General features: G+C 37.2%; 1 protein-coding gene across 4 annotated transcripts; it reads left to right on the top strand.

The window, feature by feature from the left end:
- Positions 1 to 12: 12 nt before the first annotated feature.
- Positions 13 to 20,916, top strand: SOCS4 (suppressor of cytokine signaling 4). 4 transcript variants are annotated; one of them, XM_032251126.1, is made up of 4 exons: positions 13 to 305; positions 5,013 to 5,140; positions 9,013 to 9,108; positions 14,382 to 20,916. In XM_032251126.1, the coding sequence occupies exon 4, from the start codon at positions 14,474 to 14,476 to the stop codon at positions 15,794 to 15,796; it is 1,323 nt and encodes a 440-aa protein (XP_032107017.1). In that variant the 5' UTR covers positions 13 to 305; positions 5,013 to 5,140; positions 9,013 to 9,108; positions 14,382 to 14,473; the 3' UTR covers positions 15,797 to 20,916. The 4 variants fall into 4 exon arrangements, with proteins under 4 accessions (XP_032107017.1, XP_032107018.1, XP_032107020.1 ...); XM_032251128.1 differs by lacking the exon at positions 13 to 305 and adding an exon at positions 505 to 591; XM_032251127.1 differs by lacking the exon at positions 9,013 to 9,108.
- The last annotated feature ends 397 nt before the right edge of the window (positions 20,917 to 21,313 follow it).

Here is a 21,313-nt window from a genome sequence, read left to right on the forward strand (position 1 = left end):
TCTCCTGGGCAGTGAGGGAGGAGGGAGGAAGGGAGAAAGGGAGGAAGGGAGGAAGGGAATGAGCTGAACACGGAAGTGGTGGCGGCGCCCAGGGACCTGGCTGAGGCAATGACTGTGACGGCTAGGATGGGACCAGAACGCCGAAGCGGGATTAGGGGTGGCAGAAAGGTATCTGCTTTGTAAGACCCACACGAGGTGCCGGAGTGGTTGGGCCTCCCCTCCCCACTTAAGCAAGCGCCCTGAGTGATGGCGATGGTGATGGCAGCAGTTACTCTGGCAACCCCAGTTAAGCTGCGCTCCAGGAGGTGAGTGGGGGAAGGGTGGCCGCTGCTGGTCTCGTAGGCCGGGGTCTTGTTCCTGCACTCCAGGGTCTCCTCCCGGGCCACAATACCCGGATTCCTAAAAGGATCCGGTCCCTTCTTGGGGCCCAGTTAGCAGACAGATCTTTGAGCATCTTCTCTGGAGAAGAAGGCGAGATCTTTTCGAGCCTCTAATCTTGGCATCATTCGTGCCCTCACCTTGTCGCTTCTGTAGAGATAAAGGAGGAATGACTTAATTTCAGCTCTGGTTGGTTACTCTTGGTCCCTGAAGGTATGGGGTATATACATTAATGTTTATTCCTTGCGATTCTATATACCCCTTTTGAAGAAAGTAACTTGTGTTCTCTATTCAGAGCCTACCTAAAGTTTACTGAAGTGAATGTTTAGAACCAAAAGAAGTGTTATAACTTAACTGCGTTGAGTGCTTACATTTGATCCATGCAGTATCTGCTAGAGTCTTGGCCACTAACATTCTCCAGATTGGTACACCAGCCTCTGATGAAAATCTTCAGAATGATATTCTTTCGTTCGTACTTATCTTTGAGAATTTTTCAATGTTTTTGTGATACCTTCCAGTACCAATCACATTTAGTTGATGACCTAAGTGAGATGTTTTCTTCTGTTGAAGAGGTTTCCCTATTTTTTTTTCAATGTAGTTCCATTGTGAAAAGTTGCAAGCACACAGGCAAACCGTCGTGTTCTTACCTTGATGGCATTGTGTGAGGCGTTGTTTTTAGTACTAGAGCTCCAGATAGCCTTGCTAGACGCAGAGGTTTGTATATGAATGAAGGGGAAGAATGACTGCTTAAAAAGAACTCGGGATTTGTGGGAAAATAACCCACCGTTGATTTCCCGAAAGAGCAATGGTACCTGAGATGATGCTTTCTGAGTGACCTAATTTTTCTTTGGAGATCATTTGTTTTTTGGATAGACCGGTTTATAAATGCTTTGTTCAAGTAACTTGCTGTCATTGGTTAAACTACGTGGAGTTCAAGATGAACTCACATAATAGTCAACTCTATGTTGAATAAAGCAGGGGGAGATTTCTGGTTAGTACTATTCAGAGCTCAGCATAAGAAGAATCTCCAAATTAGAACAAGTTATAGCTATAAAATGCCTTCACTGTAGTATCTATAATATCCATGTGACTTTAAGACTATGATTGGTGTCCACACATCTGTCTTTTTCTCTTATCAATCAAACCATTTGATTCATACGTTAAAGAACAATTTTCTTTGCAGATTTCGCATGTATGATAAGAGCTTGAGCCTCCGAGTTCTACAGTCCTAGGTTTTAATTCTACCTGGCACTTATGTGACCTTGAATATGTTCCTTTACTGAAAATCGAATTCCTCATCTCTAAAATGCAGATGACACCTACCTCCACTGCATTGTTAGAGTATATAGGAGATACTCATGGATATGTAAAAGTAATTGTTATTAATGTCTCATGTTATTAAAGGGGTACTTTGGATGGGTATTTAGTGGTTTTTGTTTAAAGTGGGATATGTTTCAATAATTATCCAGTAGATTTTTCAAATGTTAAAAAAATGTATTCTTGCTTTTGCTAGTATAATGCTTTCACAATTCCATTTATTTCAGTCAAATGTCTGCAAATGGTAATACCTTCAGTGAATTTATGGTCTTGTGGAGGGAACTAGACATTCATACAATAGGACAAGATGATAGTGCAGTAATGAAAGATGTGTAACTTAAATATTAGCAAACTTGTCTAGTTAGTTAAAATAATACAGTTTTTAAAAAAGAACTCAGTGTAGCCATGTTACTGAATATCAAAAATTTTCCAAATAGAATTATTTATCATTAACAGTGCTTATCTCATAGGTGTGGGTGGCTATTTGAGCTGACTGAAAATGATACCAAAGTCACAGATTGAATTGCAGCTTTGCTGTGTTGTAACCACTTATACTACCCTTAGGCTCACTAATTTTGTTGGTGTCAAGGGCCATTGAGTGAGAAAACATGGGTACATTTGCCGTTCTACCGATGATGGTATTACCTATGTAAAATCAAGTGATCTTACAGAGCTTATCTAAGAGGATATACCAGTACTGGCTTATGGAAGGAGTTTTAAAAATAATTTTCTATTAAAATATGTACTTGGTGCAAAAGTGATTAATCTTGTGAAAGGTAAGGCTAGAAGAGTGTAACAATAGCTAAGGAGACCAAAATATTAAAAAAGGAACATTGAAGGCACTTTAGAAATGCTAAGATTTTTGTATTTCTGAATGTGTCCTGAAACTTCCTAGCCTATTTAATAATTTGGGGGTAAAGTGTTACTTATTTTGTAAATAGTACTTGTCTGTATGTAAACTTCATATGATATAAAAGGCAATACAGTAAAAGTCCCCCCCCACTCATACTCCCAGCTACCCAGTTCCCCTGGCTAAAAGACAGCCAGTATTTGATTCTTATATTACATTAACACTAGATCCTTACTACGGCAAGACGAGATAATCAGTGTTTTACAGATAGGAAAACTAAGGCAGAAAAGTTTTGATTTATCTCACACAACTTTGAAATGTCAGAGCTGGAAATAGAACCCAGGTCTCTCACCTAGTCCAAGTAGTCTACCACACTGATTCTTCAAACCATAGTTGTTGCCACAAAATTTAGAATGTAGTAAAACATAATGTCAGCTGGGCGTGGTGGCTCACGCCTGTAATCCAAGCACTTTGGAAGCCAAGGTGGGCGGATCACCTGAGGTCGGGAGTTCAAGACCAGCCTGACCAACATGGTGAAACGCCGTCTTTAAAAAACAAAAATAAATACATAAAAGAAAAAAAAACCAAAAACATAATGTCTAAAGTCACCTTTTTTTTTGAGATGGAGTCTCACTCTGTTGCCAGGCCAGAGTGCAGTCGTGTGATCTCGGCTCACTGTAACCTCCGCCTCCTGGATTCAAGTGATTCTCCTGCCTCAGCCTCCCAAGTAGCTGGGACTACAGGATGGACTTGATATCTTGACCTCATGATCCACCTGCCTTGGCCTCCCAAAGTGCTGGGATTACAGGCTTGTGCCATTGTGCCCAGCCCAGAGATCACCTTTTACTAATTTGTAGGTAAAACTTGTTACCCAAATTTAAATGTAAGCATATGTAATTGTTATGAAGCAGTGAAGAGAATATAATAAAATTTTGTAAAACCTTTGCCTCTTTTCTATTTAAATCTACTAAGTTAGCTTTTAAAAAGCTACAATTTTTCTGTTAAAGAATTTAAAACTTTTTAAAAGAATATATTTAACATCAGGAATAATATGGTAATTTGTGATACTTCAGAAATGCTTGAGCTTCCTTGATTTCACATTTCTGAGGCACATTTTTCTGCAGAATTTTTAGCCTTACATGTAATCTTTGTTTCCCTTCTCCTTTTTCTTAATTTTGCTACTTTCCCATCCCTCATTTTTAATCATGGAAAGATCTGAGTAATACTAGGAAGCGGCCAATATTTGTTTTCATTAAGTTCAGTGTATGTTATTTTCATACATTTTATTCTTGGCAGTAAAAACATGAAGTGGCTGGCATTATCCAGATTTTACAGTGGGGGATCTTAAGCTAAATTAGATTTTTTTTTTAAGCAGGTAACATACCTAGTGAGTGCAAAGTCTGAATTTTAGCCCATATTTGACAATTTCACAGCTCACACTATTTCATCTTCACCATGCTTATTTTTAAACATAGTATAGTGAAAAACAGTATAGGTTGTTAATTTTTTACAGATCTTTAAAACTTTAAAATTTTCTCTTTATGTTTTATTGGTCTTATAAGAAAAAAGAACAAGAAATAGGCCAAAATGTCAAAATTGCCTGCTTTTAAGTAATGGAATTATAGCTATTTTCCCCTCCTTTTTAAACTTTTCTGACTGGTCCATGTATTATACAATGAGCATATATTGTTTTTATCATAGAAAATTACAGATTAGAAGAAAAAAATCTGTTCAATCTAATTTATTCCATGAAGTGTTACAGTACTATATCTTAAATATTCTGTTTCTAAATTCTGTTAATCTTCCTTCTACTTTTAGAAGTTCAGGTACTGCCAGCTCATAGTTTTCTGTTTTCTTCACTCTAAATTAGCCTCTTCAGTGATAGGGGTTCCAAGACATCTCTCCTTATCTTTAGCTAAAGCTTAGGTAATGTACACTCATGTTAACAGATTAGCCCATTAATGTTTCCCCAATATTTGTTCCACAAAAGGATTTGTGGCAAAGTAAAGATAGGAAGCTATGGCTTATACAGATTTCTTTACTGAGGGATCTCTTGGGAACGCTTGCTAAATATGCACTGTAATCTTTGAGAGAAGAAGCATTTCCCAAACTTATTTGACAAGAGAAGCTTTTTTTCTCCAGAATATGTGTTAACATCTTTCGGAACTAGCGTCCACAAGAGTACAGAGTGGGCAAAAGTGACATAAGCAAACTATACTTAGGAAAGAAAGTGGAAAAAGTGGGGAGAAAGGGAAAGGAGGGTGCAGTGCTTCTAAATTGATGATTCGTTTTTAGAAAATTGCCATTAAGTCCCTGGCTCAGTAGCATGAAAAAAGGAGATACTTTAAAATATTTACTGGAAAATGAACCTGTATTACTTTTGTAATGAGAAAAACATTTGTTTTTTAGTCAGATATTTTTTCATACAAATAAACCCATTTTCACATTTTTTTCTTAACATTCCAAGGAGTTCATCCGTTATCTGCTATCCGTTGACTTCCGTTTGTGGAGCCTAAACGTTTCTACAGAATCCAACTCAAATACACGGACTATGATCAGAATGCTTTCAAGGAGTTTTTGGGCACATGATGGCAGGTAAACTTTGGAATCATGAATTTGGTAGGGAAAATAATCAGGCTTAATTACTACCATATTAATAATATATTTGTGCATTATTAATGTAGTATACTGAATTAGTCTTTATAAGATCAAATTTATTCCAGTGTAGTGTTTACATTAATTGTGGTCTTAGATGTATGTCAGCATTGTAGACATAAGTAGTTCAGTGAATAATTAATGTATGCAATAATGCTGTTATCCAACATCGTAGAGAATACTATGAATTTCCAGATAAAGGAAGCTTATCCTTTTAATTATTGGATTTTAATTGTTTTCTGTAGAAATCTTGAATTAAAATCACCTTTTCAGCCTTAGTCAGTATTACTAAATATTATTTAAATATTTTGTAGTGAAAATTGACATAATGGACACTCATTCTGTTATCATTGTCATTGTAATTTGTGGTAGAATCTGGGACCAAATAGTGGCAGAATCTAGGAACTTGTTTTCTTGAGAAGGCTTTTATGTAAACTTGCTTTTTAAATATTTGCTTTTTGCTCATTAAGAAATATGACTTTTTTAAAAAAAAAGATGTCATTCTGTACTCCCCAGGGCAATGTCACATAGCTGCCTTCATAAAAAATTAATTATTGAATCGAGCCAAAGCAGCCTTTTCCCAAGTGATTCTTTCACCTTCTTTTTAAAAAGCATTTTTGCAGCTACAATCAAAGATCTTTGATTTGTCAGCATCTTTCAAACTATCACCTTTGATTTTTGGGTCCCTTAAAATTATTCTTGAAGCCACCTTATCATTTCCTCTTCTACCTCATTTATACAAAGTTTTCATAAAATTTTAAGAATTAATGATAGGCTATCTGGAACAACTCGTTCAGATTAAGAACCTACACTTTTTTTTGCATTCAGGTTTTACATGTATGGACAAAATTCCAAAGCTTGTTTTCAAAATACTCATCTTTAGTCTTTATAACAATAAAAATAATTTTTCACTCACTAAAATTAGTAGTTATTTTTATTGAAAGAAATGTGAATTTTTTTCTATTTTAGAATTTTGGTTCAAAGAAGCTTCTGGAAGAGATTAGAAAATTCTCTTTAAAGTATATGAAAGTTTGATATCTCTCATTTTTTTAATAACAGAATCAAATGCTGATGAAAGAAATTCTGAGTATCTTTTTTCTAACAAGATCTCTCCATAGCATAGGGTTATTTTTAAGCAGTTACTTTCTCGGTAATTATTAAGATTTTATGTACGCCAAAAAGTATATGATTAAATGCATGTGTTTTAAAAAAATATATCTATCTGCAGCTTCTGAGAGCCACTTGTTATTTCTGTAATGGTTACGAAATTTGGAAGACTGTTATTTTGTAAAAGAAAAATATATAACGACCAGGCACAGTGGCTCATGCCTGTAATCCCAGCACTTTGGGAATCACAAGGTCTGGAGATCGAGACCATCCTGGCTAACACAGTGAAACCCTATCTCTACTAAAGATACAAAAAATTAGCCAGGAGAGTCGCTTGAACCCAAGAGGTGGAGGTTGTAGTGAGTTGAGATCATACCACTCCACTCCAGCCTGGGTGATAAGAGCGAGACTCTATCTCCAAAAAAAAAAACAAAAAGCCAGGCACAGTGGCTCACGTCTATAATCCCAGCACTTTGGGAGGCTGAGGCGGGCAGATCACTTTAGGCCAAAAGTTCGAGACCAGGCTGGACAACATGGTGAGGCCAGGCATGTTGGCTCATGCCTATAATCCCAGCACTTTGGGAGGCTGAGGCGGGCGGGTCGTTCGAGGTCAAGGAGTTTGAGACCAGCCTGACCAACGTGGTGAAACCCTGTCTCTACTGAAAATACAAAAATTAGCCAGGTGTGGTGGCATGTCAGTAATCCCAGCTACTGGGGAGGCTGAGGCAGGAGAATCACTTGAACCTCGGAGGCAGAGGTTGCAGTGAGCCGAGACTGTACCATTGCACTCCAGTCTGGGTAACAGAGTGAGACCCTGTCTCGAAAACTAACAAACAAACAAAAAGATATAAACAGTACACTGAAAGTTAATAAAGAAACAGAGAGGACTGGCTGCCATAACTTATAAGCTTTTTGGAACTCCCATTCTTCTCTTAGGAACAGCACAGACAAATGTCCATCTGACAATGCATGATGGTAACATCATCGACCATATTCAGTACTAATATTAATTTTTGTAATTTTTAGACAAATATAAATAGAAAAATGTTCTTCTGCCTTTAAAGACTAAAACATCTGATGACATTCTGAACCATATATTGATAGGGCAAAAAATTACATTTTATAAAAGTAGGATTTCTTGAGCACGAACTTACAGTTTTCTAGCAAAAGAATAGCTATGTGAAATTTATATAAAGCTCTAATTCTGAGATAGATACAAAACCGTAACTAATCAGAAGTTTTTATTGCGTTAACTCCTTTTTTTTTTTTTTTTTTTTTTTTGCCCCGAGACGAAGTCTGGCTCTGTCACCCAGGCTGGAATGCAATGGCACGATCTTGGCTCGCTGCAGCGGCAGCCTTCCAGGTTCAAGCCATTCTCCTGCCTCAGCCTCCCAAGTAGCTGGAACTACAGGCATGTGCCACCGTGCCTGGCTAATTTTTGTATTTTTAGTAGAGATGGGTTTTCGCCATGTTGGCCAGGCTGGTCTCGAACTCCTGACCTCAGGTGATCCACCCACCTCTACCTCCCAAAGTGCTGGGATTACAGGTGTGAGTCACAGCACCCAGCCTACATTAATTAAGTACAGGTAAATGTGTAGAAAACTCAACTAGGGCAGTGATATTTTTAACTTTATTTTATGGACATCTGTATCATTAGCACACATAAAAACAATTAACCTAAAATCCAGACACACTTGATTGACTGGTACCTGTGACATAAAAGTTGGTAAGCCTTGCAAAAGAAAACCTGTTTTGCGTGTAAACTTGTTCTTTGGGTGAAGACATCAAATCATTCTGTAACTTCATGGTCTGTTGAGTTTCACCTGTATCTGACATGTGGTTCCCTTTTCACTTTGAAACATTAGTTTTCCTCCTGAAAATTATATTTGCTCACAAAAATCTCTTTACTTTGTAGTAACATTGGGCTAGAGACGGAGGTATTCTGTGATTTCTTATGAAGAAAACTGTAAAGCCAATAAAACTGGCTTCGGTGCTTTAACGAAACAACATATGTAGTCTTCGTTTCTTTTTTTAAAAAAAGAAAAAAATGAACATATATGTTAACATATATTGAGTACTTAACACATTTAGGACCTGAGCTGAATACCTGTGCATTATGCTGTGTAATCCCGAACAGCCCAATGAAATAGATGGCATTAGGACCTCAATTTTACATGTGAATGAACTGATGTTTCAAGGTTATATGGCTAGTACAAAACAGAAACTGGACTCAACCATGTTTCTAATGTCTGCCGTCACTATGCTGTGGGAATGCATCCTTGCCATCCATATACATGTATAGAGATACTGAGAATGTTAAAATGGTTACTGCTGGGGGATGGGATTATGGATATATTTGCTTTTTTGTTGAAACTTTATGCCTGGTTTGGGTTTTCCATGGTGAGCATGAATTTTCCCTTTCAGAAAGACTTAGTATCTCCTCTTTATCTCTAGGCTTCTAAAATTAGAATAATGTACTTTGACATTGAGTGGGCTCTTTCAGTATGGAGGTGCCTGTCCTTATGGGAAATTTTCTAATATAGTTTATTTGATAATTTCCCCCATCCATTTTGTTATTTTCTATGAAATGCCTGTATTAATCTCTAATGTTCTTGTCTTTTCTGTCTAGTTCACCATTTTTTCCTATTTCCTGTATCAGTTCCTAAGCATACCCACCAACTTTTCTATTAAATATTTTATTTCAGGCCAGGTGCAGTGGCTCACGCCCGAAATCCCTGCCCTTTGGGAGAAGTGGGCAGATTGCTTAAGCCCAGAAGTTTGATACTAGCCTAGGCAACATGGCAAGACTCCATCTCTACAAAAAAATACAAAAATTAGCCGGGCATGGTGGCACGTGCCTGTAGTCCCAGCTACTTGGAAGGCTGAGGTGGGAGGATCACTTGAGCCCTGGGAAACAGGTTGCAGTGGGCCGAGATCATGCCACGGCACTCCAGCGTGGGTGACAGAGTGAGACCCTGTCTCAAGAAAAAAAAATTATTGGCTGGGCGCAGTGGCTCACACCTATAATCCTAGCACTTTGGGAGCCTGAGGCGGGTGGATCACAAGGTCAGGAGTTCAAGAGCAGCCTGGCCAACATGGTGAATCCCTGTCTCTACCAAAAATATTAGCTGGACATGGTGGTGGGCACCTGTAATCTCAGCTACTCGGGAGGCTGAGGCAGAGAATTGCTTGAACCTAGGAGGCGGAGGTTGCAGTGAGCTGAGATTGCACCACTGCACTGCAGCCTGGGGGACAGAGCAAGACTCTGTCTCAAAAAAAAAAAAAATTATTTCAGCAATCATATTTTTAATTTCAAAAAAAAAAAATCTTATTCTAGTTGTCTGCCCTTTCATTTATTTATTTATTTATTTTTAGAAGGAGTTTGGATCTTGTCACCCGTACTGGAGTACTGGGATGCAATCCCAGCTAACTGCAACCTCGGCCTTCTGGGTTCAAGCAATTCTCCTGCCTCAGCCTCCCAAGTAGCTGGGATTACAAGCACCATGACCATGCCCAGCTAATTTTTGTATTTTAGTAGAGACAGGGTTTCACTATGTTGACCAGGCTGTTCTCAAACTCCTGATCTCAGGTGATCTGCCCACCTCGGCCTCCCAAAGTGCTGGGATTACAGTTGTGAGCCACTGCCCTAGCCCCACCTCCTTTTCATAGCATCTTACTTATTCATAGTTGTAATATCTTCTCTTGACTTGAAAGAAGTCAGTTTTAGTGTCTGCTCTTTCCATAGTTGTTTTCTCCAAGTTCTGTATGTTTTGTTATTTCATATATGTTAGAAACTTCCTCAAAAGTCATTTTAGTCTGTTCTCATGCTGCTAATAAGGACATAACCAAGAATGGGTAATTTATAAAGGAAAGAGGTTTGACTCACAGTTCCACATGACTGGGGAGGCCTCACAATCATGGCAGAAGGTGAATGAGGAGCAAAGTCACATCTTACATGGTGGCAGGCAAGAGAGCTTCTGCAGGGGAACTCCCATTTATAAAACCATCAGATCTCATGAGACTTACTACCATGAGAGCAGTATGGGGGAAACTGCCTTCATGATTCAGTTATCTCCACCTGGCCCTGCCTTTGACACATAGGGATTATTGCAATTTAAAGTGAGATTTGGGTGGGTACACAGGCAAACCATATCAAGTCTGATGACCCATGAGTGTTCTTTCCTAGTTTAGAGTATACAACTATGCTTCCTGGAAGCTGTGTGTGAGTAGGCAGGGCCTGTGGACGTGTATGCTTCACTGCATGGTTGGGTGGTCTTCCAGCTTTATTTTGGAGGATTCCCAGCTGTCAGCTTTGATAGGTCTTTTCTCTTTGGCCATTCTCTTTTCCAGAGAAGTGTTTTTCACTCTTCTGTTAGGGAGGTATAAATCTAGCTCCTGGAGTTCTGGGAGCTGGATGGCAGAAGAGAGCAAGGAACTTTTATTTGTTGCTGTTGTTTAGGCCCAATCTTCTCCTCTACCCTCGCTCTTTCCGCTATTTAAAATCCCAAGCCCATCTGGTTCAGTTTCTCCAAATAATAAGTGTCCAATTTCCTCTAGATGTGGGATAAGAAACAGAAATCTACCTGCTCTTAGGCAGAATGTCACCTTATCTCCCATGTTGCACCCTGTTCTCCACCCACACTTTCGGTAGCACTCAGTGCCTGTGGGTCCTGAACTTTACCTGCTCTGTTGACTTGCGTCTTATCTGTATTACCTCTGTGCCTGATGCCTCCTGTATCTCTGCTGCTGAGTCAGTTATTGTTCATTGATTTTCTGTACTTCTTTTTTATGACTTTGGTTATAGATATCTGTTCGTTTCATTGAAGAAGAGGTTTGTGATTTTTCTCATATTTTCTTGTTGATTGGACTGACTTCTGAGAGAAGGAAGGGCAAAAAGGTTTTCACTCTGCCATTTTCTGACTGGGGTAATTTTTGTTTTATAATGAAAAAAAAAACAAAAAGCTGTTTTCATCTTAAGGGGAAATCAAGTTACGCTACTCGCTGAGAAATTTAGGGCTAGGCTCAGTGGCTCACCCCTATAATCCCAGAACTTTCACTTGAACCCAGGAGTTCAAGACCAGCCTGGGCAACCGAAGGAGACTCTGTCTCTACAAAATAAATATTTTTAATTAGTCTTGCCGGTGGCACGTGTCTGTAGTCCCTGCTACTCCAGAGGCTGAGGCAGGAGAATGATTTGAGTCTGGGAGGTCAAGGCTGCAGTGAGCTGTGATCGCACCACTGTACTCCAGCCTGGGCGATAGAGACCATCTTAAAAAATAAATAAATAAATGTAATGAAATGGTAACAGTTATGACTAAGAAAGCATTATAATCACTGAAAGACTTTATAAGGAGACTTGGTTGCTTTTGAAGGTAGCAAGAAGTTTGAGAGAGAAATTGAAGTAGGGCCTTGGTAAAGGTGGGAATGTCGTCAAGAACACAGAGAGCTTAGCTCTCATATGGAAGTGAAGGAAGAGAAGGAAGACATGCCACAATTTAGAGGTAGCAAAGAGACAAGATTAGAGGTCACACTCAGAAGTGAAGTTCATTTAGTAAATAAGAGCGCCAAGCTTTTCAAACTTTAATAAATTACTCTTCATATTCTTCAGCCTACCTTGTTGCTTCTAGTTTTTGTTCAGTGGAATTTAGTCAGTGAACAGCCAAAGCATGCAGTTGAATACAATCTTGGCTATGCTAAGTGATGAAGTTTCTTTCAAAATTAGATAAGAAATATTTTTCCCTAAAGATCTTAAATGGTTATATATCATTGAGCATATTAAATCAAAATACAGGTGTTCTTCCATATCCGTGGAGATTGGTTCTAGGACCCCTACAGATACCAAAGTCCATGGATGCTCAAATCCCTTAAAATAAAATGGAGTAATATTAGCACATAACATACCCCTGTCCTCCCAAATACTTTTAATCATTTCTAGATTACTTATCATACCTAATACAATATAAATGCTATGTAAAGAGTTGTTATACTGTATTGCTTTTAATTTATTAGGTTTTTTTTCCTTGAATATTTTCCATCTACAATTGGTTGAATCCAAGGATGGAGAACCCATGGATATGGAGGGCTGACTGTAATAGCTATAATCACCAAATGGTGTTCTTTTTGGAGCTGGGGTAAGGCTGGGCGTGGTGGCTCACGCCTGTAATCCAAGCGCTTTGGAGGCCAAGGTGGGCAGATCACCTGAGGTCGAGAGTTCAAGACCAGCCTGACCAACATGGTGAAACCCCGTCTTAATAAAAAAAAAAAAAAAAAAAAAAAGGAACTGGGGTCTCACTCTGTCATTCAGACAGGCGTGCAGTGGCACAATCACAGCTCACTGCAACCTCTGCCTCCCAAGCTGATGCAATCCTCCCACCTTAGGCTCCCAAGTAGCTGAGACCACAGGCGTGTGCCACCACACCCAGCTAATTTTTTGTATTTTTGTTAGAGATGGGGTTTTGCCACATTGCCCAGGCTAGTCTCAAATTCCTTAGCTCAGGCAATCGACCCTCCCAAAATGCTGAGAATACAGACGTGAGCCACTGCACCCAGCCTTAGAAATAGTGTTCTTTATATGGCAAGTCTTTATTATTAGTTCACACTTTTAAGCACTTGCCAGTCATATTTTCCAATACAGATACTTGTTTCAAATTCTACTACTTTGAAAATGGATTCAAGAGTCTGTAGACATTTACTTGACTGTTGGGATTTTTAAAATTTTCCTCTGACATAATCAAACTTAATCATATCAGACTGTTGAGTATGATGGGATTTTTTTTTTTTTTTAGTTACAAAATTTATGTTTCATTTGCAAAAAAATTGAGATTATAGGACCCCTTTCCCCAGTTCCTGGCCTAAATCTTTTTTTTTCTACCCCTACACCAAGACAGAGTCTTGCTCTGTCACCTAGTCTGGAGTGCAGTGGTGCCATCTCAGACCACTGCAACGTGGCCTCCTGGGTCAAGCAATTCTCCTGCCTCAGCTTCCTGAGTTGAGTAGTTGGGATTACAGGCTCCCACCACAATGCTTGGCTAATTTTTGTATTTCTTTTTTTTCCCCCCTTTTTTAAATTTTTTTTTTTAATAGAGGCAGGGTTTCACGATGTTACCAGGATGGTCTCAATTTCCTGACCTCGTGATCCGCCCGCCTTGGCCTCCCACAATGCTGGAATTACAGGTGTGAGCCACCGTGCCTGGCCAATTTTTGTATTTCTAGTAGAGACAGGGTTTCACCATATTGGCCAGGCTGGTCTCAAACTCCTGACCTCGTGATCCACCTGCCTAGGCCTCCCAAAGTAAATTCCGTTTACAATCATTATTAGTCTACATGAAACTCGGTATTTTACATTGCAAATTAGAGTATGTTTTACCAACTTCAGAGGAAAGGCAGTGCCTTATAGAAATTTATCTGATTGTATTTTCAAATATCAAGAATACAAAGGCGTATGTGTTTAAAATGGCAAATTTTTATCCAATTTTCTATTTTCTAAAAATTGCCTGAACTAATAGTAAAGTTGACCAGTTATTGAAGTGAGTTTAAAACACTGCATTGACAATGCTTACTGGGCATTTCTGTTGTTCAGTGGTGATTGTTTATTTAACAAATTCTTACAGCTTTACAACTTAAAATTGTTCATATTTTAATCAGTAGGGAAGGAAATATGGAGAAGGTGAAGGAACTGTGTAGGGTAGTAGTTTTCAAACACCAGCTCATGGATTTGTGTCTGTCTCCTACAAATAATTCACTGATCTGCTGTGAAATAAGGAAACTGTGGTAAGGAGAGATAAGCATAAGGTATACTCCAGACTAGAAACTATTAAGATTTGCACATTTATTATGGTTGATAGAGGAGGCTTGGCTTTTTCTGTGTCACACTGAAAATTAGCTATGAGAAAGGAACTCTCTTCACTTTATGGCACTATTAAGTTATCATATATATTATATAGCATTTTATTTAAGTGGGAACAAACTTTTTCGTGTACTAACCATGCTTTTTCCTCTTGTGTCTAATTGAAGCTTAATATGTAAACTAGACAAGGTAGATGACAAATGGTTAATGGCTTTTTTTTTCCTTTAGATACATCCAGAAAATGCCCAGAAGAAACTTCCTGCTGGAAAAATAGAAAAAGCAGTATTTATAACATTAGAATTTGTGGATAATTTGTTAAAATGGCAGAAAATAATGAAAATATTAGTAAAAATGTAGATGTAAGGCCCAAAACTAGTCGGAGCAGAAGTGCCGACAGAAAAGACGGTTATGTGTGGAGTGGAAAGAAGTTATCTTGGTCAAAAAAGAGTGAGAGTTGTTCAGATGCTGAAACAGTGAATGATATAGAGAAAACTGAAGTTTCTTTAAGGAACCAAGAAAGGAAGCACAGCTGTTCATCCATTGAGTTGGACTTAGATCATTCCTGTGGGCATAGATTTTTAGGCCGATCTCTTAAACAGAAACTGCAGGATGCTGTGGGGCAGTGTTTTCCAATAAAGAATTGTAGTAGTCGGCACTCTTCCGGGCTTCCATCTAAAAGGAAAATTCATATCAGTGAACTCATGTTAGATAAGTGTCCTTTCCCACCTCGATCAGATTTAGCCTTTAGGTGGCATTTTATTAAACGACACACTGCTCCTATAAATTCCAGATCAGATGAATGGGTAAGCACAGACTTGTCTCAGACTGAATTGAGGGATGGTCAGCTAAAACGAAGCAATGTGGAAGAAAATATAAACTGTTTCTCACATACCAATGTTCAGCCCTGTGTCATAACCACCAACAACATTTCATGTAGAGAAGGTCCTATGACTGGCTCTGTGATGAACCTGGTTTCAAATAACAGTATAGAAGATAGCGATATGGATTCCGATGATGAAATTCTAACACTTTGCACAAGTTCCAGAAAAAGAAACAAACCCAAATGGGAATTGGATGATGAAATCCTGCAGTTGGAAACACCTCCTAAATACCACACACAGATTGATTATGTCCACTGTCTTGTACCAGACCTTCTTCAGATCAATAACAATCCATGTTACTGGGGAGTGATGGATAAATACGCAGCCGAAGCACTACTGGAAGGAAAACCAGAGGGTACCTTTTTACTTCGAGATTCAGCACAGGAAGACTATTTATTCTCTGTTAGTTTTAGACGCTATAGTCGTTCTCTTCATGCTAGAATTGAACAGTGGAATCACAACTTTAGCTTTGATGCACATGATCCCTGTGTCTTCCATTCTCCTGACATTACTGGGCTCCTAGAACATTATAAGGACCCAAGCGCCTGTATGTTCTTTGAACCACTTCTATCCACTCCTTTAATTCGGACTTTCCCTTTTTCCCTGCAGCATATATGCAGAACAGTTATTTGTAACTGTACAACTTATGATGGCATTGATGCCCTTCCAATTCCTTCTTCTATGAAATTATATCTGAAGGAATATCATTATAAATCAAAAGTTAGAGTACTCAGGATTGATGCCCCAGAACAACAATGCTAGTAACAGGATAGGAATATGGGAATGATAACATATATTTTCATTTAATATTTTATTTTTCTTATGCCACTTTGAATTTTTCTACGAAGGCAGTGGTATCCAGAGAAATCTCTGCCCTAAATTTTACTTCTAAATCCATTTTTTTAATGATACACTAATTGTTTAAGGTTATACACTAGAGCCTAAATAGATATTTTTTAACCAGGTGTTTGGTTTTTGTTTTTACCGTGTAAATTGTATACTTAAATTTTTTCTTTCCTGAATTTATACATGATCCAGGCATATTTGAAATTTGGTAGGCATTGCAAACACATTTGAATATTCTGTATTTCATACTTTTCTTCAAAAGGTAATCTTATGTTTTTTCCTACATGTGAAATATTTTGTTGATCTATGCCAGTAGTATTATATAAAATATACTTCCCCATCCCCCTTTTCACTGAGTTTGACATTCTTCAGTAAAGCTGAATGTTGTAATTCACCATCCCTACTAATGTTATTGACTTTTATAACTTACCATTAGGGATGTTAAAGGTAACAAAACCAAGTCAAGCTTGCTGTGTTTTCATTTTAAATATTAACTCTAAAGCAGGATTACTAAATTTGATTAATCTGGTTGATGAGAACCAAATGAAAACATAACATTCTGGAGGTGCACTTACTCTTCTGCAATGTGGCTGGATCATTTGTCATTCCTAAATAGGTCTTTCTCCTCAACCTAGAAGAGTTAAACCATCTTCAAAACGTAATCTTGTTTCTTTCTCACTGGAAGCTTTGAAAATAGTAATAACACTATTAGTAGCTAGTAGTTACTAAAGTGCTAAAGCAATTGTGGGGTTTTTCTGTATTAGCTTATGAACTGTTACTTCTATTTAGCCCTTTTATAGAAACTCTGAGCTGTTACTTTGGGGAAATTCCACAGTCTATAAGCAGCCGCAAATTTCCACTAGTAATCAAAGAGTACCTGAGTAGTTTTTTATTATTTTAAGTTGAACTTTGATAAAGATTCAAGAAATAAACATGGAGCTCAGTATTCAGGAAGCTTCATATTGTTTTTGATCTACAAGTTCCAAATAATTATCCCTATTTCAGAATTAACTTAGGTCTTTAATGTGGCTTCAAGAAAAAGGAAAGCCATTTGACAGCTACATGACTTATGCCATACAAAACAGTACTGGACAAAAGGGGTGATCTTTTAAATTTACTGTCCCAGAAACAGGGTAACATTTTTAGAAACATCTTTAACCCAAGGTAACTAGTAAAAATAAATGGAGTGGTTTCCTAACTTCTTTTTTTAAAGAGTCAAAGAATAATAAATGTAGACACAATTTTTCTTCTGGTAAGCTGTCTAACCCTTTGTACACATTGGCATTTTTTAATATGGTAATTGACTTCTTGATGCTAGTTTAGCTATATTAGGAAACTGCTTCTACCTGGATTGAAAGAAATTGGACTCATAAACTTCCAACTTAGAACAATATTTCTTCATTATTGCTTTTACGTGAATAGCATTTCCCTATCTGGCAGTTCTTCTGTTAATATGAAGATGACATTTTTCCAAAATAGCTTTGAAATGAATTTTTAGTAATTATTACAAAATTAAACAAGGAAAATCTCTATTGCCATTATCTTCTATCATTTATTTTTCCTCAGTGATCTCAAGATTGTCTTAGTCTCAATGAGATGTAGCTACAAAAATTGCACCTCTCTCAGCAGTGATGAGGCTCAGGATATCATAACACCAGTGTCAGGATAAATATCTCTTGTAAAGATGATACTTACCTTTTGCAATGTTAGAAAAGTCTCATACTACCTCATCTTTATTGTGGCGCTTTTGTAGATCACTGAGAAGCTTATCTTATTAACCGATATGACACTTCCTAAATATCCATCTTTGGTGAAAGAAAATAGTGTGGTAGACTACCCATGATTATAGTTTTTTATCAGAATTTGATAAGATTTTCTGTTTCTGTGAAACAATTATTTTAAATATTTTTCTTTTAAAAATAACTTTTTATCAGTACAGAAAAACCTAAGGGACGATTAGCTTACAACTATTCTGTTAAGGGGTAGTTTTATAAAGAAAAATGATATATAATTATGTTGTCTTTTATAGTGTTAAAATTAGTATTTATATGAAAGTCAAGATCTAAGTACCTTTTCATATAATTCAAACTGATTGCTTGTGATATGTTTTCTCTGGCTTTTTTATTTTTTCAACTTCAAGGTATTAACAGCTATTAACACTTAAAAATACTGCCACATATGTAGCCTTGAAGTAGATGGTCTAATAAATGAGAGCAGGGAAGAGATTCATTGACTTTGAAATGATTTTTATTTTTCCTTTGGTATTTGCTACAGTGAAAAGAAATTTGGAAAGTAGATATATAAAGACTTGAGAAGGGAATTTTTTAAGGGAAATAAGGGAAAATAAAAGTAATAATTTTTTTAAAAAACATTAAGGAATTGGAATTCAGAAGGGTTACCCCCATCCTCTGTGTCTTTGTGAGGATATACTTGGAAGAACATCCAGTATTCAGAAACTAACCTATACAAAATGTAAACAATACATTGGTTGCACTATATAAATGAGTAAACTATGAGTGGAACAATGTGGGAACGTATAAATTTGTCTAAAATTTTGTAACTCTTATGTTGAACAGTGGGAAGATTTGAAAAGTGTAAATTCCAGAGTTGAGAAAGCATTTAGCATGGTGGAAATGTGGGGAGCTTATTGATGAGAGAGAATGGAGCAAAGCGAAATAAGATCAAATATTAAAATTAGGAATTTAGGCATTACCTCAGGGAAAAGCCTTGACAGTGAAAAGAAACTACTTAATCGCTAATAGCTAGTCTGGACCAGACACTTAACTGCGCTTTGGGAATCTTCCTGGGCGAATCAGGAAATAAACTTGACTTTTCTATTTTTCTCTGAAGCTTTACAAGACATACTCCCACTCCCATTTTTTTCCTAAGCCTACAGCATCTTGATTCATAGTATAATTCCTGAAGTATGCTGAATGGACTTTTTAAGGTTCCTTTGGCATTTTTGTATAGAGTTATATGTGATCTATCTATAACCATGTCATTCACCTAAATAATTCATAAAGGGAATGGTTTAATTTAAAGGAAGACCTAATAGGAAGAAGATTAAAGGAAGCTTTTAGTCAGCCTGTGGCTAGATTTATTGATTTGGTGATCAAACCTGTGTTCTTTCCTGAATTTCAGCTAATGGCCAACTGTGGTCAAAGAATGGCTTTCAGTTAGTTTTGACTTCTTAATTATAAATAATATAAAGAATGTCTTAGTAATTAGAAATCCTTTAATAAGTAGAACAAATGTGGCAAGTAGGACTCCTATCATTACACAAATTCCATTTATTTTTATAAGAAAAACACATAAACCATTATCATTTATTCATGAGCCAAAGCCATTAAGCAGATAAATCCAGTTATCAGCTTCCTGTCTCTGAAGTTTGGATCATTTTATAGATCCATGCAATAGAGAGCTTCCTTCCTATGAAACAAAAACCTTGAGAGTTCTTTTGTTTGTTTGATTTGTTTGTTTGTTTGTTTTTTGAGACAGAGTCTCGCTGTTGTCGGCCCAGGCTGGAGTGCAATGGCATGATCTCAGCCCACTGCAACCTCCGCCTCTCAGGTTCCAGCAATTCTTCTGCCTCAGCCTCCCAAGTAGCTAAGATTACAGGTGCCCGCCACCATGCCCAGCCAATTTTTGTATTTTTAGTAGAGATGGGACTTTACCATGTTGGCTAGGCTGGTCTCGAACTCCTGACCTCAGGTGATCCACCCACCTCGGCCTTTCAGAGTGCTGGGATTACAGGCATGAGCCACCGTGCCTGGCCAAGATCTAACTCTTATATTTATTTTTCATTAAAAAGATTTCTTGTCACTCTTAGCTATAATTGAAATCCAATAAACAGCTTAAGCATTCATTTTGGTAAAGCAAATTTCAAGGAAAGTAAACAAAATTATAAAACATTCCTGGAGACAACACAAGAAAAACAATGTTTAAATGTAGAATAGCCTGTGTAATGTTAGGTAATGTAATGCACAAGTGAATAAAAGATTTTAAGTCAAGCAAACTACTGTTTCTACTTTGGAGGAAAAAAGTCAGTTTTACATTTTTATTTTAAGGAAAGAACAGAAAGCACAAAAGTTTTTCTTTATTAATGGCCTACTAAATATAAGCAGTGCAAGAGTCCACCTGTACTATTCTTATACAGTAAAATATTAGACACAAAATGGAGGTAACTTTTTTAAATAGATTGGCTTGGAAGTTGAAATGCAGATTAGTGCATATAACCCAATAGGGATTTTCAAATAAAGCCAAAGTCTATATTTTTCTTTCTAATTTTGAATAGATTACTCAGTCCTAAATCTTCTTTGCGTTTATTTCCTATAAAATGTGGATGATACTTGTCACTCTACTTCCTGGAGGTTAATTTTTCAGCAAGAGGTGACCCTGGGAGCATACTTTAAAATAACTGCTGTACAGCCATTGAGTACTAATGTGATGATAGATTTTCAAAATACTTCCTTAGTGGACCCTGCAGAATCACATTCACTTCTCTTAGACTGTAATAGGCTTTCTTGGCTTGTTTTAATAGTAGAGATAGCAGTACAATTTGAATTTATGGTTTAGGCTCTGCAATTACAGGAACAATTGCAATTTCCTCCTATCCTTCATATGGTCTATGTAAATCTGATGTTTGCCTAACTTATTTTAAAAGTTGATTACATTTTCAGAAAATAAAGATAATCACTTTTGCCATGGTTATAATCAAATCTAAGCTTTCAGACTTGAGAGCCATGGTGTAAAACTCAAGGAGGTTTACTTAAATTATGCTGACTTTGCTAGAATTGGATAAATTCTGTATAAGCCAAGTATGAGTTCATATGTACTCGAATATACAGTTTTCACAAAGCTATTACTCTTGTCATCAGGCTTGTATGATCTACTACTTACCACGAAAGAAGTAGACAATTGCCACTTTTATTTCTAATCCTTAAGTTGAATATTTCTTCTTGGATGTAAGTTCGAATAAATTGATCTGGATAAATTTTCATTTCTTCTTAATTAAAACTTCCTATGTAAAATCCAAAGGCTTTGTGTCTTATTTTAAAACATTATTATATGTCTTTACTTCACACATTCAAATTAGAATCTGAAAAAGAGAAATCCATATTCTTACATATTTTCTAATTTATAATACACTCCTTTAATTTTTAGTGGTTGGGTCTTCCAGAAGCTGATGCCAAGATGTGATTAGAGGTGCAAGAGATTTATTTGGAGTGAAACACCTATAAAGATAAAGGAGAAGCGAGCAGAAGGTGGGAATTTTTCATACCACACTGAAAGTCTTGACACCGGAAGGATTGGGTAGGGTGGGCCTCGGACTAAAGTGCACCCACCTTCAGACTGCTAGATGAGGACTTGGTTCCCAAGCAAAGGTTGCTTATAGACAAGTCCACAGGGGACAGGAATGGCCTAGATCTAGAC

This window comes from Sapajus apella, unplaced genomic scaffold (genome assembly GCF_009761245.1).
Source record: "Sapajus apella isolate SASKATOON/1434 unplaced genomic scaffold, GSC_monkey_1.0 scaffold74, whole genome shotgun sequence".
Lineage (NCBI taxonomy): Eukaryota > Metazoa > Chordata > Mammalia > Primates > Cebidae > Sapajus > Sapajus apella.